General features: G+C 45.5%; 1 protein-coding gene across 1 annotated transcript; it reads right to left on the bottom strand.

Moving 5' to 3' along the window:
* Positions 1–974: 974 nt before the first annotated feature.
* Positions 975–9,554, bottom strand: LOC115095456 (the record flags this gene model as incomplete). The annotated part of the gene is given in 3 exon segments (XM_029609132.1): positions 975–1,253; positions 1,255–3,392; positions 9,213–9,554. Coding segments are annotated over 2 exon segments (1,350 nt in total), but the record flags the coding sequence as incomplete, so codon positions are not given.
* Positions 9,555–17,013: the final 7,459 nt, after the last annotated feature.

The raw sequence follows: 17,013 nt of genomic DNA, 5'->3' as shown, positions 1-17,013 counted from the left end.
GAGATATATGTACAACATTCTCCTCCCAACATCACACATACTCCTCCCCTGTCTGCTGACATCATATCCAGAACCATTCTATTCTCCAAGGTCATTCTGCTCGTGGCATCCAGCTGTTCCACTATACCGCACTGTTGCAACCATCGCTGCCCAACGTCTCCACTCCGCTCACCTTACCTCTTTGGCGACTCCCTCTTTGGTTGATGGAAGTTTGGCTGCCGCGGCGTCATCTTGCCGACCTCCTCCGGCGTTCCCGGACCGGCTAGACGCTGCCTTCCGCCATGTTCTCCTGAGGCCTAAGGGTGCGCGCGGCACGGCCCCGACTCAAGTACCAGCTATGGCGCAAGCCTCAGGGGCATCCCCCTGAGATGACATCATCATCACCAGATATTTAAGGTCTCTTGTTTTGCTAGCTAATTGAGTTAGCAAAGGGTTTCCTACCTAGCTGCCTCCAGGTATCGCTGCGGATGGGATTCGCTCTCCGCTTACCTTGCTACTCTGCCTCCTCGGACTTTACCAGGGGTTCCTGCTCCTCGGGGGCCTCGCTCTCTCTCTTGCTTTTCAGGTCGCAGTCTGGAACCGGTACTCGCTCCTCGAGGGCCCAAGTTCCCGGACCTGCTGCCGAATATAACTTCTGCCAGGAAGTCACCGCTGCCTACAACACCAGTGAGATACCATCTCTCTCTCAGAGCTTTACCATCTCTCTCTCAGAGCTTTCCCAGGAACCAGGCTCCTCGAGGGCCTACTTCATTCCAGCTCCTGGGCTGTTCTAAGAGACTATTGTGTGAGTGGTACCATCAAGGTTCTGTTCCTGAACTCTGCATACTCTGCCTACTCACTGTCTCAGTTTCTCTATAGCTCAGCCATCCTGGGATCGCTGTTCCAGTGCCTGAGGGACTACAGCCCAGACGGGCTTTCCAGCTCACTACTGCCACCTCTGGTGGTTCTCTAAAAAAGTTTAATAAAAGAACTTGTGTGTGTCTGTCTCCCAACTCTGAGCCTGACCGGTGGTCCCTCTCGGGATCTTCCCCTGTGGGCGTGGTCATCTGCCGCCAGCCCAAGGATCCACCCACAACTATCACAAATAATAACATGCGGATAGCGTTTCTAGAATGCTTGATGAATCTTTGCTGATTATAGAAGATATAATTGATCCAATCGACAATTTTATTGATCATTATCCATGGGAGAATATACTCAAATCCTGCAGCTACTGGATTCCTTGCTTTGAACTCATCAGGGACCCCCCCCCCCCGGTACTCCTAGCATGTCTAAGTATATCCTTTCATCAAAGGATCCGTTTACAGAGTTATCCCCTCCCTTGGGAGTCAGCTCAGCTAATATGTCTTGTTCACTAATACTCCTAGGTTTCCTTACTCTTCCCTTTTCTTGTATGTCTGTTTGGAATGCAAGGGTGAAAGATATTGCCAATTGCACCACTGCGCATGTCCCAGCCCATTGAGGGGGTAACGTTACCCACAGTTTTCTTCCACAGCAATACCACCAAAGATCCATATGGCCCTCCTGTAAGTTAGAGTAGGTACTTCTCTCCTTTTCTCCTGACAAATCTTGCACAGCACTGCAAGTTCCCAGTTCTCCTAAGTGCCGAGACTGCAACACTGCCTGCCTTGAGATGCAAGCAGTATGCTTTCTTGAGCTTGGGGAGAAAACTGGAAGTGTTTGTTGCTTCTGTGGTTTCAGGGCAGGGAATCGGAGAGACATCTTGGCACATTTAGTGTCATTCCAGGCGGTTTCTTCTTGGTACAGGGCCAGGATGCACTTCATGTCTTCAGGGTTGTTATCCCACCCAAAGGGAACCGGGATAATTTGCGCAATGGGTCTTCCTGCTGCACATGCAAAGCAGTCACTTTTATCAAGGGACTTTACTGTGTACTTCACCCATTCCATCCAAACATGTAATTCTCCATATCCTGTTTCTATTTCAAGGGTCTTGCTTAGCTCATCTACTGCTGTAGTCTTCACTATTTTGGGGTCATTCAGGATTGACTGAAACATTTTGCTTTTGGACTCTTCCTTTAGGGTTTCTCCCTCATTCAGAGTCATGATTCTGAACCTCCCTGCGGCTCCCTTGTCTTCTACAGATATCCTTAAGGAATATAACCCCTCCACCCATTCACGAAGCTTCCCCTCCTGTTCTTCCTTTGTTACTTGTGCTGTTTGGTTCAAAATTTCTGGTTTAATTGTCAATATCAGGGGGTTACACTTTAAATTTCCACGTGCATGATTCGTCTTTCCCCTGATCAGGCTCACGGCGTCTTTTAGGGGTCCATTGCCACAATCCATTAGTTGGCAGGCGTCAAACATCAGGGTAACTGGTGTATCACTCCTAGTCCCATTAAATCACTGTCGTGCTGGATATCTTCCACCTTCAACAGATTTATCCTGAGCTTTGTAGGTTTCCAGCATCTGAGGGCGGTAATATGCTGCCCAGGTGGGTATCCAGCACAACAGTGGAGCAAGAATCCCGTATCCACATTTTCCTCATCTTCATCCTCTTTTTCCCACTTTTTCAACCAATTTTTGTAAAAGTGCCAGAAAATCTCAAGACCAAGGGTTAGTAATACTATTACGGACAGGATTATGACTACTGTCTTTAATCCTTCCTGGTCCCACATAGGATGTATAATCATCGCTTCCCCTTCAGTTAATTAAAATAGTCTACCAACTGCCCCAATAGGTGAGTACCCCCCACACGAAATATTTCAAAGAATTCAAGTGCTCTTGTCCCCCGTCTTCTTAAAAAATACAGGGATGTCTTCTACCATCTATACTTGTGTATGTAATGTACCAGTAAGATACCGTTTCCCCTGTTCCTGGTCTAGTGAGAAGTGTGGTTCTTCTATCTACCCTAATTGCTTCTGTTCCAAACTTCCCTTGCCATATAATACATAAGGGCTCCATTAACTACCCATTCAGCAAAGGTCCACATATAACATCAAACCTGTATGTGGGGCTTCAGTCAGGATTATCGTCCGAGCCTAGATCCCAAGTCAAAAGAGTCTCTAGTACATCGCTGTCCATATATGTATGACCAAATAGTTCTTTCAGTCCTTCTTTGTGATTCTTATCTTGAGTGGGTCCTCGGTGTTTTCCACTTCCAGGCAACTCTGGGTAAGTCTTTGGGATCGTCTGCTTCTGACTCCTGGGTATCAGAAGGGGGTTCCATGGGTCCCTTGACACGAGAGTGATGTATCCACCCTTTTTCCTTCGTTCTGACAGACATTTCTATAGTCAGCAGGACTTGAAATGGACCTTCCCACTTAGGTTGCAGCTTGGATTCCTTCCATGCTTTTATCAGCACCCAGTCTCTGGGCTAGAACCGATGCACCACGAACTCTAGTGGAGGGGTCTGTGCCAATAGCCCCTTGTGTCTTAGACAGGATAAAGAAGAAGATAGTGCCAGTATATAATTTTTCAAAAACAGATCTTTAGTTTCAAAGGTGGGGATCTCTCCTTTTTCTCCTAAGTATGGCAATCAGAACATAATTTCATAGGGGGATACCCCTATGTCTTTCCTGGGGTGGGTCCTTACCCTTAGCAAAGCCAGGGGCAAGCACTTAGTCCAGGGCAATTTGGTTTCCAACATTAATTTGGAAATTTGTTGTTTCAGGGTCTGATTCATTCTCTCTACTTTCCCGATGACTGGGGGTGCCAAGGGGTATGGAGATGCCATTTGAGTCCCAGCCCTTCCATGACTCCTTGCAGAACCTTGGAAGTGAAATGACTTCCTTGATCTGAGTCAATATTCTCCACCAAACCATACCGTGGTATGATTTGTTCCAGGAAACCTTTATAACCCCCTGGGCTGTAGCTGACGGCATGGGAAAAGCCTCCACCCATCCCGTGAGGTGATCCATTATCACCAACAAAAATTGGTAAAGTCTACTTGCACACTTTGAAAAGGCCTTAAGCCAGGTTCTCTTCCTCCTGGCAAAGTTTTTCTCAGGATTTTCTTGTTTATCTTTTGGCACACTGAACACCTTTTACATATTTGTTTGGCCACTGTATAGATCGCTATACAGCCATATTTTCTTAAGATCATGTCACACATGGCCTGGGATCTCCTGTGGCTCCCTTGATGAAGAATAGCCATCATTTCTCATGCGATCTGCTTATTCAACATCTGGCGTCCATATGGGAGGAGCCAGGCTCCCTCTTCACTTTGAATTGCCCCTATCTCACTGAGCTTAGTCTGTTCTTCCTCAGTAAATATTGGCATAGTTTTAACTGGGATCAGGGCAGGTATCAATGTATACAGACTTAGGCATTCTTTTTGCTCTGCCACTCTCTTGGCAGCTTCATCAGCTAGCCTATTGCCCCTTGCTTCTGGGGTAGTAGATTTTTGATGTCCTGGTACGTGGCCAACTGCCACCTCCTGAGGCAGCATTAAATGTTCCAGCACCTGAGTGACTAGCTCTTCATGTACTAGTTCCTTCCCTCGGCTGTTAATAAGCCCTCTTTCCTTCCAAATTTTTCAAACGTGTGTACTATGCCAAAAGCGTATTGTGAGTCTGTATATATTGTTCCTTCCCCTTTTTCCATTAGTTGCAATGCTCAATCTAGAGCATATAGTTCACAGGTTTGAGCTAAGTGTTAGGTAATCTTCCTGCCTCTACGGTTTCATCGTCTGTTATTGCATATCCGCTATGCAGTTTCCCTTGTATGCATCTGGATGAGCCATCCACAAACAGCCTCCTTCCTGTGTGTAAAGGCTTATCAGACAGGTCCATTCTTACTTTAGTCTAGTATTCTATTATATCCAGACAATTATGTGTATATCTGTCTCTCTCCCTTCCCCTTTCAAGAGGAATTCTGTGGGGTTTATGCATGCATCTGCTGTTAAAATCAAATCATCTTTTTCTATCAAGATAGCTTCATACTTTAGTATTCTAGAATCTGTGAGCCATCTATGGGCTCGCTGTGTTAGAATGGACCGGACTGAATGTGGAGTGCTCACTACCAGTGCTCCCCCAAATGTGAGCTTTCTGCTCTCTTCTACCAGCAAAGCCGTCGCAGCCACTGCCTGGACACATACTGACCATCCCTGTGATACCGGATCTAGTAGCTTAGAAAGGAATGCTACTGGGTGTTTCTTCCCTCCCCATGTCTGTGTTAAAACTCCTAATGCTGTTCTCTCTTCTACTGTTACGAATAAATGAAAAGGTTTCTCGAGCGATGGCAAGGCCAACACAGGGGCCGTGATTAAATCCCTTTTTTAATCCTCTAGTATTTGTTCCTCCTCTGCTGTCCACAGTAAGCTGTTCCTGTCCCCTATTAATTTAGCATAAAGGGGCTTTGTTTTCTGGGCATATGAGTCTATCCACAGCCTACAATATCCCAACAGCTCCAAGAATTTCCTCAACCCCTTCTTAGTTTTGGGGACTGGCTGTTCGGTTATCCCCTGTATCTGCTCGGGATTTATTCTCCTTTGTCCCTCACTGATTAAGTGTCCTAAATACTTTACTTCATTCTCCACATACTGCAGTTTTGTTTTAGAGACTCGCAGCCCTTGCTTGCCTATGAAATTAAGCAACAGGTTTGTAGCCTCTTTCACCTTTTCTCTCTTTTTACCTGACACTAATAAATCATCTATGTACTGCAATAAGTGTGTCCCTGGTCCCAATGAGAATGTTTCCAAAACTTGTTCTAAAACCTGTCCAAACAAGTTAGGAGATTCCATAAACCCCTGGGGGAGCACTTTCCACCGATATTGTTGTTTCCTCCCAGTGGTGTGGGTCTTCCCATTCGAACGCAAACATGTCCCTGCTGTTCTCAGCTAATGGACATGCCCAAAAAGCATCTTTTAAATCTATCACACTGAACCACTTATGCTCCCTAGGAATTTTGCTTAATAGAGTATATGGATTTGGGACCACTTGTACTATCTTATTAAGTTCTCTCAAGTCTTGCACTAATCTATAGGTGTCATGTGGCTTACTGACAGGAAGAATCGGCATATTGTATGGAGACATACAGGGTTCAGTCAGCCCATCCTGCAACAGCTTGTTAATAGGGATGTGCAGAGCAAAAGTTTATGTTCATAAGTCCATAAGTCGAAAGGGGGTCCCATTTGCGGTCAATATGGACATATGGAGAATTCCATAAGTTGAGTCTATGTCCATACGTGCAAATAAAAATTTAAACCCCTCACCCTCCTTAATCCCCCCCCCCCAAGACTTACCAAAACTCCCTGGTGGTACAGCAGGGAGTCAGGACGCCATTGCTGAACTCCTTTGCGAGGAGCACGTGACGTCGGCGTCACGTGATTCCCCGCGCGATCGCTCCGGGACCCTCGTTGCACCCAAAAGGAACTTTTGGCCAGCTCCCCCAAGCTGGCCAAAAGTTCCTTTTGGGTGCAACGAGGGTCCTGGAGCGATCGCGCGGGGAATCACGTGACGCCGCGTCACTCCGACGTGACGCCGACGTCACGTGCTCCTCGCAAAGGAGTTCAGCAATGGCGTCCTGACTCCCTGCTGTACCACCAGGGAGTTTTGGTAAGTCTTGGGGGGGGGATTAAGGAGGGTGAGGGGTTTAAATTTTTATTCAGGATCAACAATCGCGATTTCCAACTTATTCAACATAGCAATGTTGAATAAGTTGGAAATCCGATCGTTTTCGCCTCATCACTTTTTTAAGTTAAAAAAAAAAAAAAGTTGCGTTTTACATTTAAGTTCAAAACGAATGCACACCCCTACTTGTTAATCACCAGCTGTAAACCCCTCCTGCCTTCCAGAGAAAATGGATATTGTCTCCTGCATATCACTTCTTCTCTTTCTTTCAATTTAATTTGTAAAGGTGCTATCTCCAGTCCTCCCCTATTGCCATCTCGCACCCAGACTTCTGGTTCTATTTCAGCCTCATTCTGGGGTATAAGTGGATTCATGTGGATGACCAGCTGGTCTCCTTCCACTTGAATATTTACTCCTAATTTGGTTAGCAAATCCCTACCTAGCAGGTTACATCCTGCTTCTGGTATATAAAGGAGATTTCCTTTAACCTCTTTCCCTTGGCTCCCTATATTTGTTTCCTCTAACACTGTGACTGAAACTTGTTCTCCTTTTACCCCAGAAACTCTCAGTTTCTTGGGCGCTATTCTGACCCCTGCTGGTAAGTTTATAACTGAGGATCTAGCAGCTCCTGTATCTATCTCCAAATTTACCAAGGGCTCTCGGCAGGACCTAAAAGTAAGTAGTCCCTAACCCCCCCTATTCCCTTTCATCCTCCATCACCGAGAAGACCTTTTCTTCTCTCCTTATTTGAGGACATTCTCTCTTGAAATGTCCTTTCTGACCACACTGGTAACACCCTTCTTGGTGCTACCACCTCTGAACCCCGGGCTTCCATTATAGTCCCTGCCTGCTGACCCTCGGCCCCTGCCCCTTGGCCAGCTTCCTCTGATTCTTCCCCTGCCTCGTTCCCCATCCTTTTCCTGAGTTTCTCGCTTCATTATCTCATTTACTGTGTTAACCATTATTTTTGCCTTCTGCTTCTGTCTTTCTTCTTCCCTTCTTACATACAATTTCTGGGCCTCCTTTAATAACTCCTCTATGGGCTTTTCATTCCACCCTTCCAACTTTTGTAATTTCTTTTGAATGTCCGGCCAGGACTTTGTGACAAAATTTATTTTTAATAACCCCTGACTGGGGAGATCATCACCCGATAAGCCAGAATACTGCCTCATCATGGCCCTAACCTTTTCCAGGAATGCTGAAGGAGTTTCTTCCCTTTCCTGTTGGATTTCGAACGCTTTTGCCACATTTTGACTCCTGGACACTGCTTCTCTTATTCCCCTTACTATTAGATTTTGTAAATCACTCATGCTACCCCTTCCTTCCGGTGTATTATTATTCCACCCTGGGTCCTGGATGGGGTATTTTTGTTCTGCGGGGACTTCATGCTGTCCCTGATGCTCTCTTTCCCAGATTTTCATCCCCGCTGCTCTAATTATCACTCTCTCTTCTGCCGTGAATAAGATACCCACAATTGACTTCAATTCTCCCCACATATAAATATTGGGACCTAAGAATTGATCTACTTGATCTGCCAGTCCTGTTAGGTCCTCCATTAAGGATTTCATTTCCTTCTGGAAGCTTCTGACTTCTGCACTAGTAAGTGGGCTACTAACATACCCTATATTCCCTCCCCCAACTGGCACTTCTCTAAGGGGGAGTAGGGGTTCGGGCTTCTCTGTCTTTTCTTGTCTTCTACCCTTCCTTCTAGGGTCCGGATCAGGAGATCCAGGGATGGGGAACTGTTTTACATCTCTTTGTATCCACTTTGGTTCCTTTTTCATGGTTATGGGGGGTTCTCCTTCTCTTTCCCTTTGCCTATGCTCCTCCTCTTCTTCTTCTTTTCTTTCTTCCTCTGCTGCTGTTTTTTTTACGTCGGCCCATATGTCGGGATCGTGTTCGGTGTCATTCTGATCTCTTGTTATCAACCCGGCTCCCTCTTGCCTTTGTTCTGGTATTACTACCTGCACTTCTGCTTGTGCTTGCATTTCTATCTCATAAGGGGGAGGAGGGGCATTAGCAGGTTGATTCCGGTTACTGGGTCCACTGGGTCAAACGGAGGCAGGTGCTCTAAGGGGGCCCCATTTTTTCATTCCCATCTCTTCCCATAGCGTATTACGGTGGGATTGTTCCTTTACTGTGGGCTCTCTTACCCAAACTGGTAACATTGTTTCTATGCTTACTGTCCAGCATGAGGCATAAGCTGACTCCTCCTGGGAAAACGGTGTTTTCCCATTTACATATAGATTTAATGTTTGGCATAGCCAATTCTCGTCTGCCCCATACCTAGGCCAATAAATGGCTGGTGGCATTATGCACTGCTTAGTCCATTCAAAGCAGCAATATTTTATCATCTTTCTCTTATCTTTCCCTTTAGTGCAGGCCCTGTTGTCCCACATTTTTAACATTCTCCCCAACGGGCTATTGGGAGGGATAGAACCGGGATTGTGCTTCTCCTGCTGTCTAGGTCCCTTATTCCCCATTTTTGAACTGTTTCTGGAATTAGTCACACTCACTCAAATGTCCATACGCTTCGTCCGTCTCCGACTGTGGCCCTCGTAGTCCAACAAAATTGCGAATAGGGACTTCACACTCACTTTGTGTCTCATTCATCATGCATACTTTCCAGATTTCACAAATCCACCCACCACAGGTAAACCCTTAAATAGCCAATAGGCCTACCTTGGTGCCAATCAGATATACGTCCTTATTGTAGCCTTGCCTGCTTTCCTGGACTTGGTTCGCTGAGGTTCACTAGTCTCGGGTCACTCAGTCTGGACACTGACTTCCGGTGATGAAGCCAGGGGCTGCTGAATGTGCAGCAGGACGTGCCTTCCCTTGTCTAGACACCGGATCCCGGTGTCCTGATGAGATGAATCCCAAACAAGTGCCCATCTGTAATAAGCAGATCACACTATTCCTTTTCAGGAATATGAATAAGACTGTGAACCAAAAAGGCTCAGCAAAACAAGTATTTTATTTCATTTTGCAAAATGAGAGTTGCTCATAGTCAAAAGTTCTAAAAGCAAGCACACTTACTTGAGATAAGCCCACTCTTCTTATACAAGTTTCAAAGTTCCTATCTTTATTTGGCTGTCAACGCCTCTTGGCATATTTTCTATCATGCTCTTGCCAACTTTGACAGGCTTAGCCTTACTGTTTCTTCTAAAAAGCTGGCACCAAAAAGGATAAAAAGTGGGGGGTATAGGAGGGAGAAAGGGGTGGTTGTTCTCTCCATTGTGATATCTCTGGACTGCATCTGCTTCCCCTGGAACATATGGAGGGTGGGGGTTTGTACTGAGGGAGTTTGCTCTCAGCCCTACTTCTCGTGGTGTGCAGAGATAACAAGAAGCAGAAGTTAAAACTAACTGCCTCTATGGGGAGAGCAACGTCACCGGGCTGTGCAGGCTAATTTGTGACTTTGGCTCTGTGTTTTCCACAAAGGCCTGGTTTTAATTACAGGCCCTTGTGGTAGTTTTCAGGACAGGGTGGGCTTTATTTCAGGCAGGTAATCTGTTTCTAGAGGGAAGGGGGGTATTTCGGTGGGGGGGGGGGGGGTGGCTGGGTTCTTCTGATACCTGTCAAGCTGCACAGCCTGTTGGTTGGATTACTTTTTCTTTCTTAATTTCTAAGCAAAAGCTACAATTCCCGCTTTATCTGCTGTGGTTAGTAAAGCTACAGAAGAATTTGTAGTGTCCTTCCTACCCTATCTCAGCAGCAGTCTGAATTAAATTTCTAACAGCATAGGGTAGGCCTTGACATCATAGAACTCATAAATCAATTCAGTACCATTTATATCTATTATTTTCTTTGTAATAGCAACATTTTCAAGCACCCCTTACAGGGAAGAAATGCACAGACAATGAGCCTGGGATAACTGATATTTTATCAGGATTTATTTTACTTTCGTCACAGAGAAGTTACAGAAGAAGAATCAGTAAAATTAGGAATGGTTGCTGAATGAGATTGAAGATTGTAGATTTATATTGAGTCACTGTAAATCATTGTAAGGAAGAGGCGTTGCAAGCTGCTCATTTTTGCACCATCTTCTCAATTCTCTGCTTTCAAAAAATCTGAACAGTTTGATGCTGACTGCAGTTAGCAAAAATGAGAGAAATTTCCAGAATGATATTAAATACAGTTCCTCCTCAGCTGTTAGGTTAAAAAAGACGTCGCCTGACAAGTTTCCTTAGGATTGCTCTTTTTTACCACCTCATAATGACAAGTTGCAAGATGAAACACAACTCTACAGAGCTTATGATCAATACCAAAAGGAATAGGAGACCTGTTAGAGAGAAAAAAGAAAGATAAAGAACAAATCAATTATTCTACATCGCTTATGTGAATGCAGCATTTCGGGCACTGTTTTGCAATGATTCGCCTCCTTTCTTTCACACCATCAACAAGTCAAATTTGACAATAAATTTTCCTGTTGGGCTGAAATTGCAACCGGTCTGCCACAAGGGTCAGCACTTTCAGCCATGCTTTTCAATATGTATCTATCCCCTTTGTACAAAGTGTTAGCAGAGCTGTGTGAGGGTAATAAACTAAATGCAGACAATATTCAGTTTTTTTGTGTGGGTCCATCCCTCATGGTCTGAGATGGTGAATCTGGTAAAAGTATGCATGTCGACCATCAAGAGGTGGTTATTTTTCAATAAGTTGTCTCTTAACCTCTCTAAAACCCAGTGTTTGTTAATCCATCGCCCTCATTCTAAGACAGTTCATACCTCAGTTTTGATCGAGAACATCTCGTTTACACTTGACACTTGGATTCGCAATTTAGGTGTCTTAATTGACCCTACTCTATCATTTCGCCCCATGTTAATAGCAGAATAAAGTCTTTTTTTTTTTTTAAACTCCGTGTACTTTGTGGCCTTAAAAATTTGCTTGATAGATCTGATTTCCACACAGTCGTACAGGCCTCAATACTTCCCATTGTGGATTATTGCAATTCTGTTCTTCTGGGTCCACCAGCAGTCACTTTAAAACTTCTGCAGTTGTTTATGAATGCCCCTGTCCTTATCGACTTACATTGGCTTCCAGTTGCCGAGCGTATCAAATACAAAGTTGCTCTCATTACTTTTAAACTGATTTCTTCTACTATTTCTCCCTGGGGTAATGCCCTGTTGCGTCTTTACTGCCCTACGAGTCACCTTCGATCATTGCAGAGGGGCCTTCTGGATGTACCCTCACCAGTGCTAGCCAGGTTGTGCAACACCAGGGGCTGTGCTTTCTTGGTGGCAGCATCCATCCTTTAGAACTCATTTCCTGAATCTTTGAGACAGGCAGACAGTGTAAAGTCCTTCAAAAACATGGCTATTTAGTCTACAGGATTGTTTTTTTGAGTTTTGTTTCTTGCTCTGAGTTTTTTGTTTGTTATGCTTAAGCTCTGTGTATATATGAGATTTTATGTATGGTTCCTTTTGTACATCGCCTAGTGTATAGGCAATTAAAAAATTTTAAATAAAGATAAAGAAATAGGAATTATGCTTTTGGGTTAGATTCCCTGTGAAGGAAGATTTGGGATTGGAGGTATCATTAGATTGATACATTAAGAATAAATCCCATGTAAAATTGGGGATGATTCAGATGGATGGAGAGTTAAACTTCAGGGTTAGATTCTCTTCAAAGAAGGGAACATAAGAACATAAGAAAATGCCCTACTGGGTCAGACCAAGGGTCCATCAAGCCCAGGATCCTGTTTCCAACAATGGCCAATCCAGGCCATAAGAACCTTGCAAGTACCCCAAAACTAAGTCTATTCCATGTTACCATTGCTAATGGCAGTGGCTATTCTCTAAGTCAGAGCTTTCCAAACTGTGTGTCGGGACACGTTAGTGTGTCGCCTGCAGTGTGCAGGTGTGTCGTGCAAGCCCGGTCAACTCTGATGCGAGTTTGGGCTTTTTTTTTTTCTAGAGATTCACTTTTTTTTTTCAGTTTATGGGTTGCTTATTATTGGGTTTTTGCTGTCAATCGCGTTTTTTTGGGGGGCTTGGTGGGTGGAACGAGCCCAGCCATCCTTGCATTGGCTGCTGCTGCCAATGAGGCCTGGCCATGAGGAGTACTGACTGCAAGCAGCAGTGTCTGGTGATCATGGAAGGGAGTGAAGCACTTAACTGGCAACAATCAAAAAGACGAGGTACATGAGTGTGGGGGCCAGACATGTGCTGGGGGGAGAGAGATGAGTGAGTGGGGGGCAAACGTGCTGGGGGGACAGACATGTGCTTGAGGGGGAGAGATATGAGTGTGTGGGGGCCAGACATGTGCTGGGGGGAGGAGAGAGATGAGTGTGTGGGGGACAGACAATTTGTTTTATTATTGTTTCTCATAAATTATAACAATAACATGAATCTTGGAATATATATTTTTAATATAAATTTAAGGTTTTCATGAGATAGGTTGTGTCGTGAAACATTTTATTTATGTATATATTTGAGGAAACATTCATAAATTGTCGAAATATTTTTCGTTCGTTTAACCTTTAACCTCTGGTTTACTAGTAGACTGAATTACCGTGTCGTGAAATTATGTTTGTCTAAAAAGTGTGTCACCAACATGAAAAGTTTGGAAAGCTCTGCTCTAAGTGAACTTAATAGCAGGTAATGGACTTCTCCAAGAACTTATCCAATCCTTTTTTAAACACAGCTATTCTAACTGCACTAACCACATCCCCTGGCAACAAATTCCAGAGTTTAATTGTGCGTTGAGTAAAAAAGAACTTTCTCCAATTAGTTTTAAATGTGCCCCATGCTAACTTCATGGAGTGCCCCCTAGTCTTTCTACTATCCGAAAGAGTAAATAATTGATTTACATCTACCCATTCTAGACTTCTCATCTCTATCATATCCCCCCTCAGCCGTCTCTTCTCCAAGCTGAAAAGTCCTAACCTCTTTAGTCTTTCCTCATAGGGGAGCTGTTCCATTCCCCTTATCAATTTGGTAGCCCTTCTCTGTACCTTCTCCATCGCAATTATATCTTTTTTGAGATGCGGCGACCAGAATTGTACACAGTATTCAAGGTGCGGTCTCACCATGGAGCAATACAGAGGCATTATGACATTGTCCGTTTTATTCACCATTCCCTTTCTAATAATTCCCAACATCCTGTTTGCTTTTTTGACTGCCGCAGCACACTGAACCGACGATTTCAAGGTGGAAGGCAATAGTATGATACTTATGTTTTGGGGTTATATCAGAGTTAAACAACTTTATCCAGCATAGAGGTCAAACTGCTAGTTTGTAAAATTTGTGAGGGCCATAACTGACTCCTGGTCAGTGAGGTACATGAGAGTAAACACATACATGCTTCTAATATATACTATTTTTAGTGAAGTCCATATTCAAAGAGTCAGCAAGCAGGCAAATTATCTGGATAAAGTTAATATAAGAAATAAGATATGTCATGCCAAATCAGACTAAGGACCATCGAGCTCAGCATCCTGTCTCAAAAAGTAGCTAGTTCAGGTCACAAGTACCCAGTAGATCAAAAAAAACAAATCTATTTCTTTGCTTTCCCAAGTCCAAGAACTTCCCAAGTTTCAGGAACTTGTCCAAACCTCTTAAATTCTACTATGGTAGTGTTACGGTTCTGGCCGCGAGTGCTGCGACCAGACACTTACCTCCATGTTCCTGGACCTGTTCCCACTTCTGTTAGCCTAGTTCGCGGCTTGTTCGGTGGCGTCCCCGCGGGGGCCGCACCACAGGGATGCCTTCCATGGACGTCCTGCCTCTAAGTGCGCGCGTGTGCCACTTGGGCGCTTTTCTAGGCCGTTTCCCGCCAGTGGTGACTCCACCCAGTTCCTGACATCAGACGCCGTGGCCTTGATAAGCCAGCCGCGGACACTCAGTCTTTGCCTTGCAACAGGCTTACCTACCGGATACCTGTTGCTCCATGCCCCGGAGTGAGCTGCCTTTGGAACTCGCTCCGTTCCTGCTTGCCTGCTACAGTACCTGCTTGGTTCCTGCTTGCCAGCTACAGTACCTGCTTGGTTCCTGTTTGCCTGCTACAGTTGCTGCCTGGTTCCAGTACCCGAGTCTTGCTACAGTTCCTGCCTGGTTCCAGTACCCGAGTCTTGCTACAGTTCCAGCCTGGTTCCAGTACCCGAGTCCTGCTACAGTTTCTGCCTGGTTCCAGTACCCGAGTTTTGCTACGGTTCCAGCCTGGTTCCAGTACCCGAGTCCGCTACAGTTCCTGCCTGGTTCCAGTATCCGAGTCTTGCTACAGTCCCTGTCTACTGTTCTAGTCTGGTTCCAGTTCCTAGCCTGCTCATCAGCCTGCCCACTCTAGTCCCAAGATCATCAACCTGCCTAAGTCCCAGCGGCCGGGCCCCTAGGGGCTCCTCCCTGGGAGGCTTCGGCTTCCAAGGGTGAAGCCTCACCTAAGTCCCAGTGGCTGGGCTCCTACGGGCTCTTCCCGGGGGAGCACCAGCTTCCAGGGTGAAGAGCACCTCTATGTCCTGCCAGAACATCTGCCTCCCGGCCTGCGGTGTACCAGAGACATTGAATACCTTTTCCAGTCTCTTGCAGGTTGGCCCAAGGTTCCACTAAATTGAGACTCCATAACAGATTGCAAGGCCATGGACTCGGCGGATGCGCCTGCTCCTCGGACCTGCCTGGGATGGCCCAGCAGATGCTACAGCATCAGAGCTGCATCGATACCCTGGTAGCTACGGTGGAGAGGAGAATGGAGAGGGAGAGGGAGAGGAAGGAGACCAAGTTACAACAACCATTACCATGCACAGCAAGATTGGAGAACGTGGAATCAAGACCAGGATTAAATAAAGCAATTTCACCTGTACATAACAAAGATAGAATTATTAATATTTCATCAAGAGTCCTTAGCACAGATGAAATTAATATTTTAAACAAAGGACTTTCCTTTATTCCTACTCCCATGTACAATTCATTTCGTACTAGGATTGAGATATTCAAATTTATACGTAAATTAAAAATAGCAGACTTTTTTTCAAATAAACAGACATCTAATTCAGATATTTCGTTAGTGAAAAAACCTAGTACTTGGATTCCACCTGGTGTGGTAAATCCGGTCATTCAGACCTATGAAACATTGATCTTACAAGAGATAAATAAACTCGAAGACACAGAACCTAAAAAATTCCACAACATCACTCGAAATGAAAGAAAAGCTATACAAGAATTGAGTAAGGATAGTAGTATTATTATTAAACCCGCTGACAAGGGGGGAGCAATTGTAATAATGGACATTGATAAATATGTTGGAGAAATTGAACGTCAACTTTCTGATAAGACATGCTATTTAAAATTAGATCACAACCCTACTATTTCCATAAAAAAAGACATAGACTCACTATTATCTATTGCAAGTGATAGAGGCTTCTTAACTAATAAAGAGCTACAGTTTCTTAGAGTTGACAATCCTATCATGCCGACTCTATATGTATTACCGAAAATACATAAATCACTTTCAGACCCACCAGGTAAGCCTATAGTTGCTGCTATAGGCTCTCTGCTCGAACCTCTCTCAACCTTCATTGATAAATTCCTCAGACTTAAGGTTTTAGAGACACCTTCCTATATACGTGATTCGTCACATTTTATTAATATTCTAGAAGCTTTTGCAGAGATAACAGGAGAAATGTTTTTGGTGACACTTGACATAGAAGCATTATACACAAAGGGGCGGATTTTAAAAGGCGCGCGAATAGCCTACTTTTGTTTGCGCTCCAGGCGCAAACAAAAGTGCGCTGGATTTTAGTAGATACGCGCGGAGCCGCGCGTATTCACTAAAATCCTGGATCGGCGCGCGCAAGGCTATGAATTTTGTATAGCCGGCACGCGCTGAGCCGCGCAGCCTACCCCGTTCCCTCCGAGGCCGCTCCGAAATCGGAGCGGCCTCGGAGGGAACTTTCCTTTGCCCTCCCCTCACCTTCCCCTCCCTTCCCCTACCTAACCCACCCGCCCGGCCCTGTCTAAACCCCCCCCTTACCTTGTCGGGGGATTTACGCCTCCCAGAGGGAGGCGTAAATCCCCGCGCGCCAGCGGGCCTCCTGCGCGCCGGGCCGCGACCTGGGGGCGGGTACGGAGGGCGCAGCCATGCCCCCGGGCCGTAGCCACGCCCCCGTACCCGCCCCCAAAACGCTGCCAACACGCCCCCGAAACGCCGCGACGACCGGGGCCCGCCCCCGACACGCCCCCGACACGCCCCCCTCCGAGAACCCCGGGACTTACGCGAGTCCCGGGGCTCTGCGCGCGCCGGGAGGCCTATGTAAAATAGGCTTCCCGGCGCGCAGGGCCCTGCTCGCGTAAATCCGCCCGGTTTTGGGCGGATTTACGCGAGCAGGGCTCTGAAAATCCGCCCCAAACATTCCTCAGTTAGCAGCATTAGACATCATTGTCAAGGAATTGGAAAAGCGCACTATACATAAAAGGATACCAGATGAGTTTTTAATTCAATTATCTGAAATAGCTTTGACAAAAAATTTTTTCTGCTTCAAGAACAC

Source organism: Rhinatrema bivittatum, chromosome 7 (genome assembly GCF_901001135.1).
Source record: "Rhinatrema bivittatum chromosome 7, aRhiBiv1.1, whole genome shotgun sequence".
Classification (NCBI taxonomy): domain Eukaryota; kingdom Metazoa; phylum Chordata; class Amphibia; order Gymnophiona; family Rhinatrematidae; genus Rhinatrema; species Rhinatrema bivittatum.
Note: the sequence above shows the minus strand (reverse complement) of the source record. Positions and strands in the feature narration are given on the sequence as shown.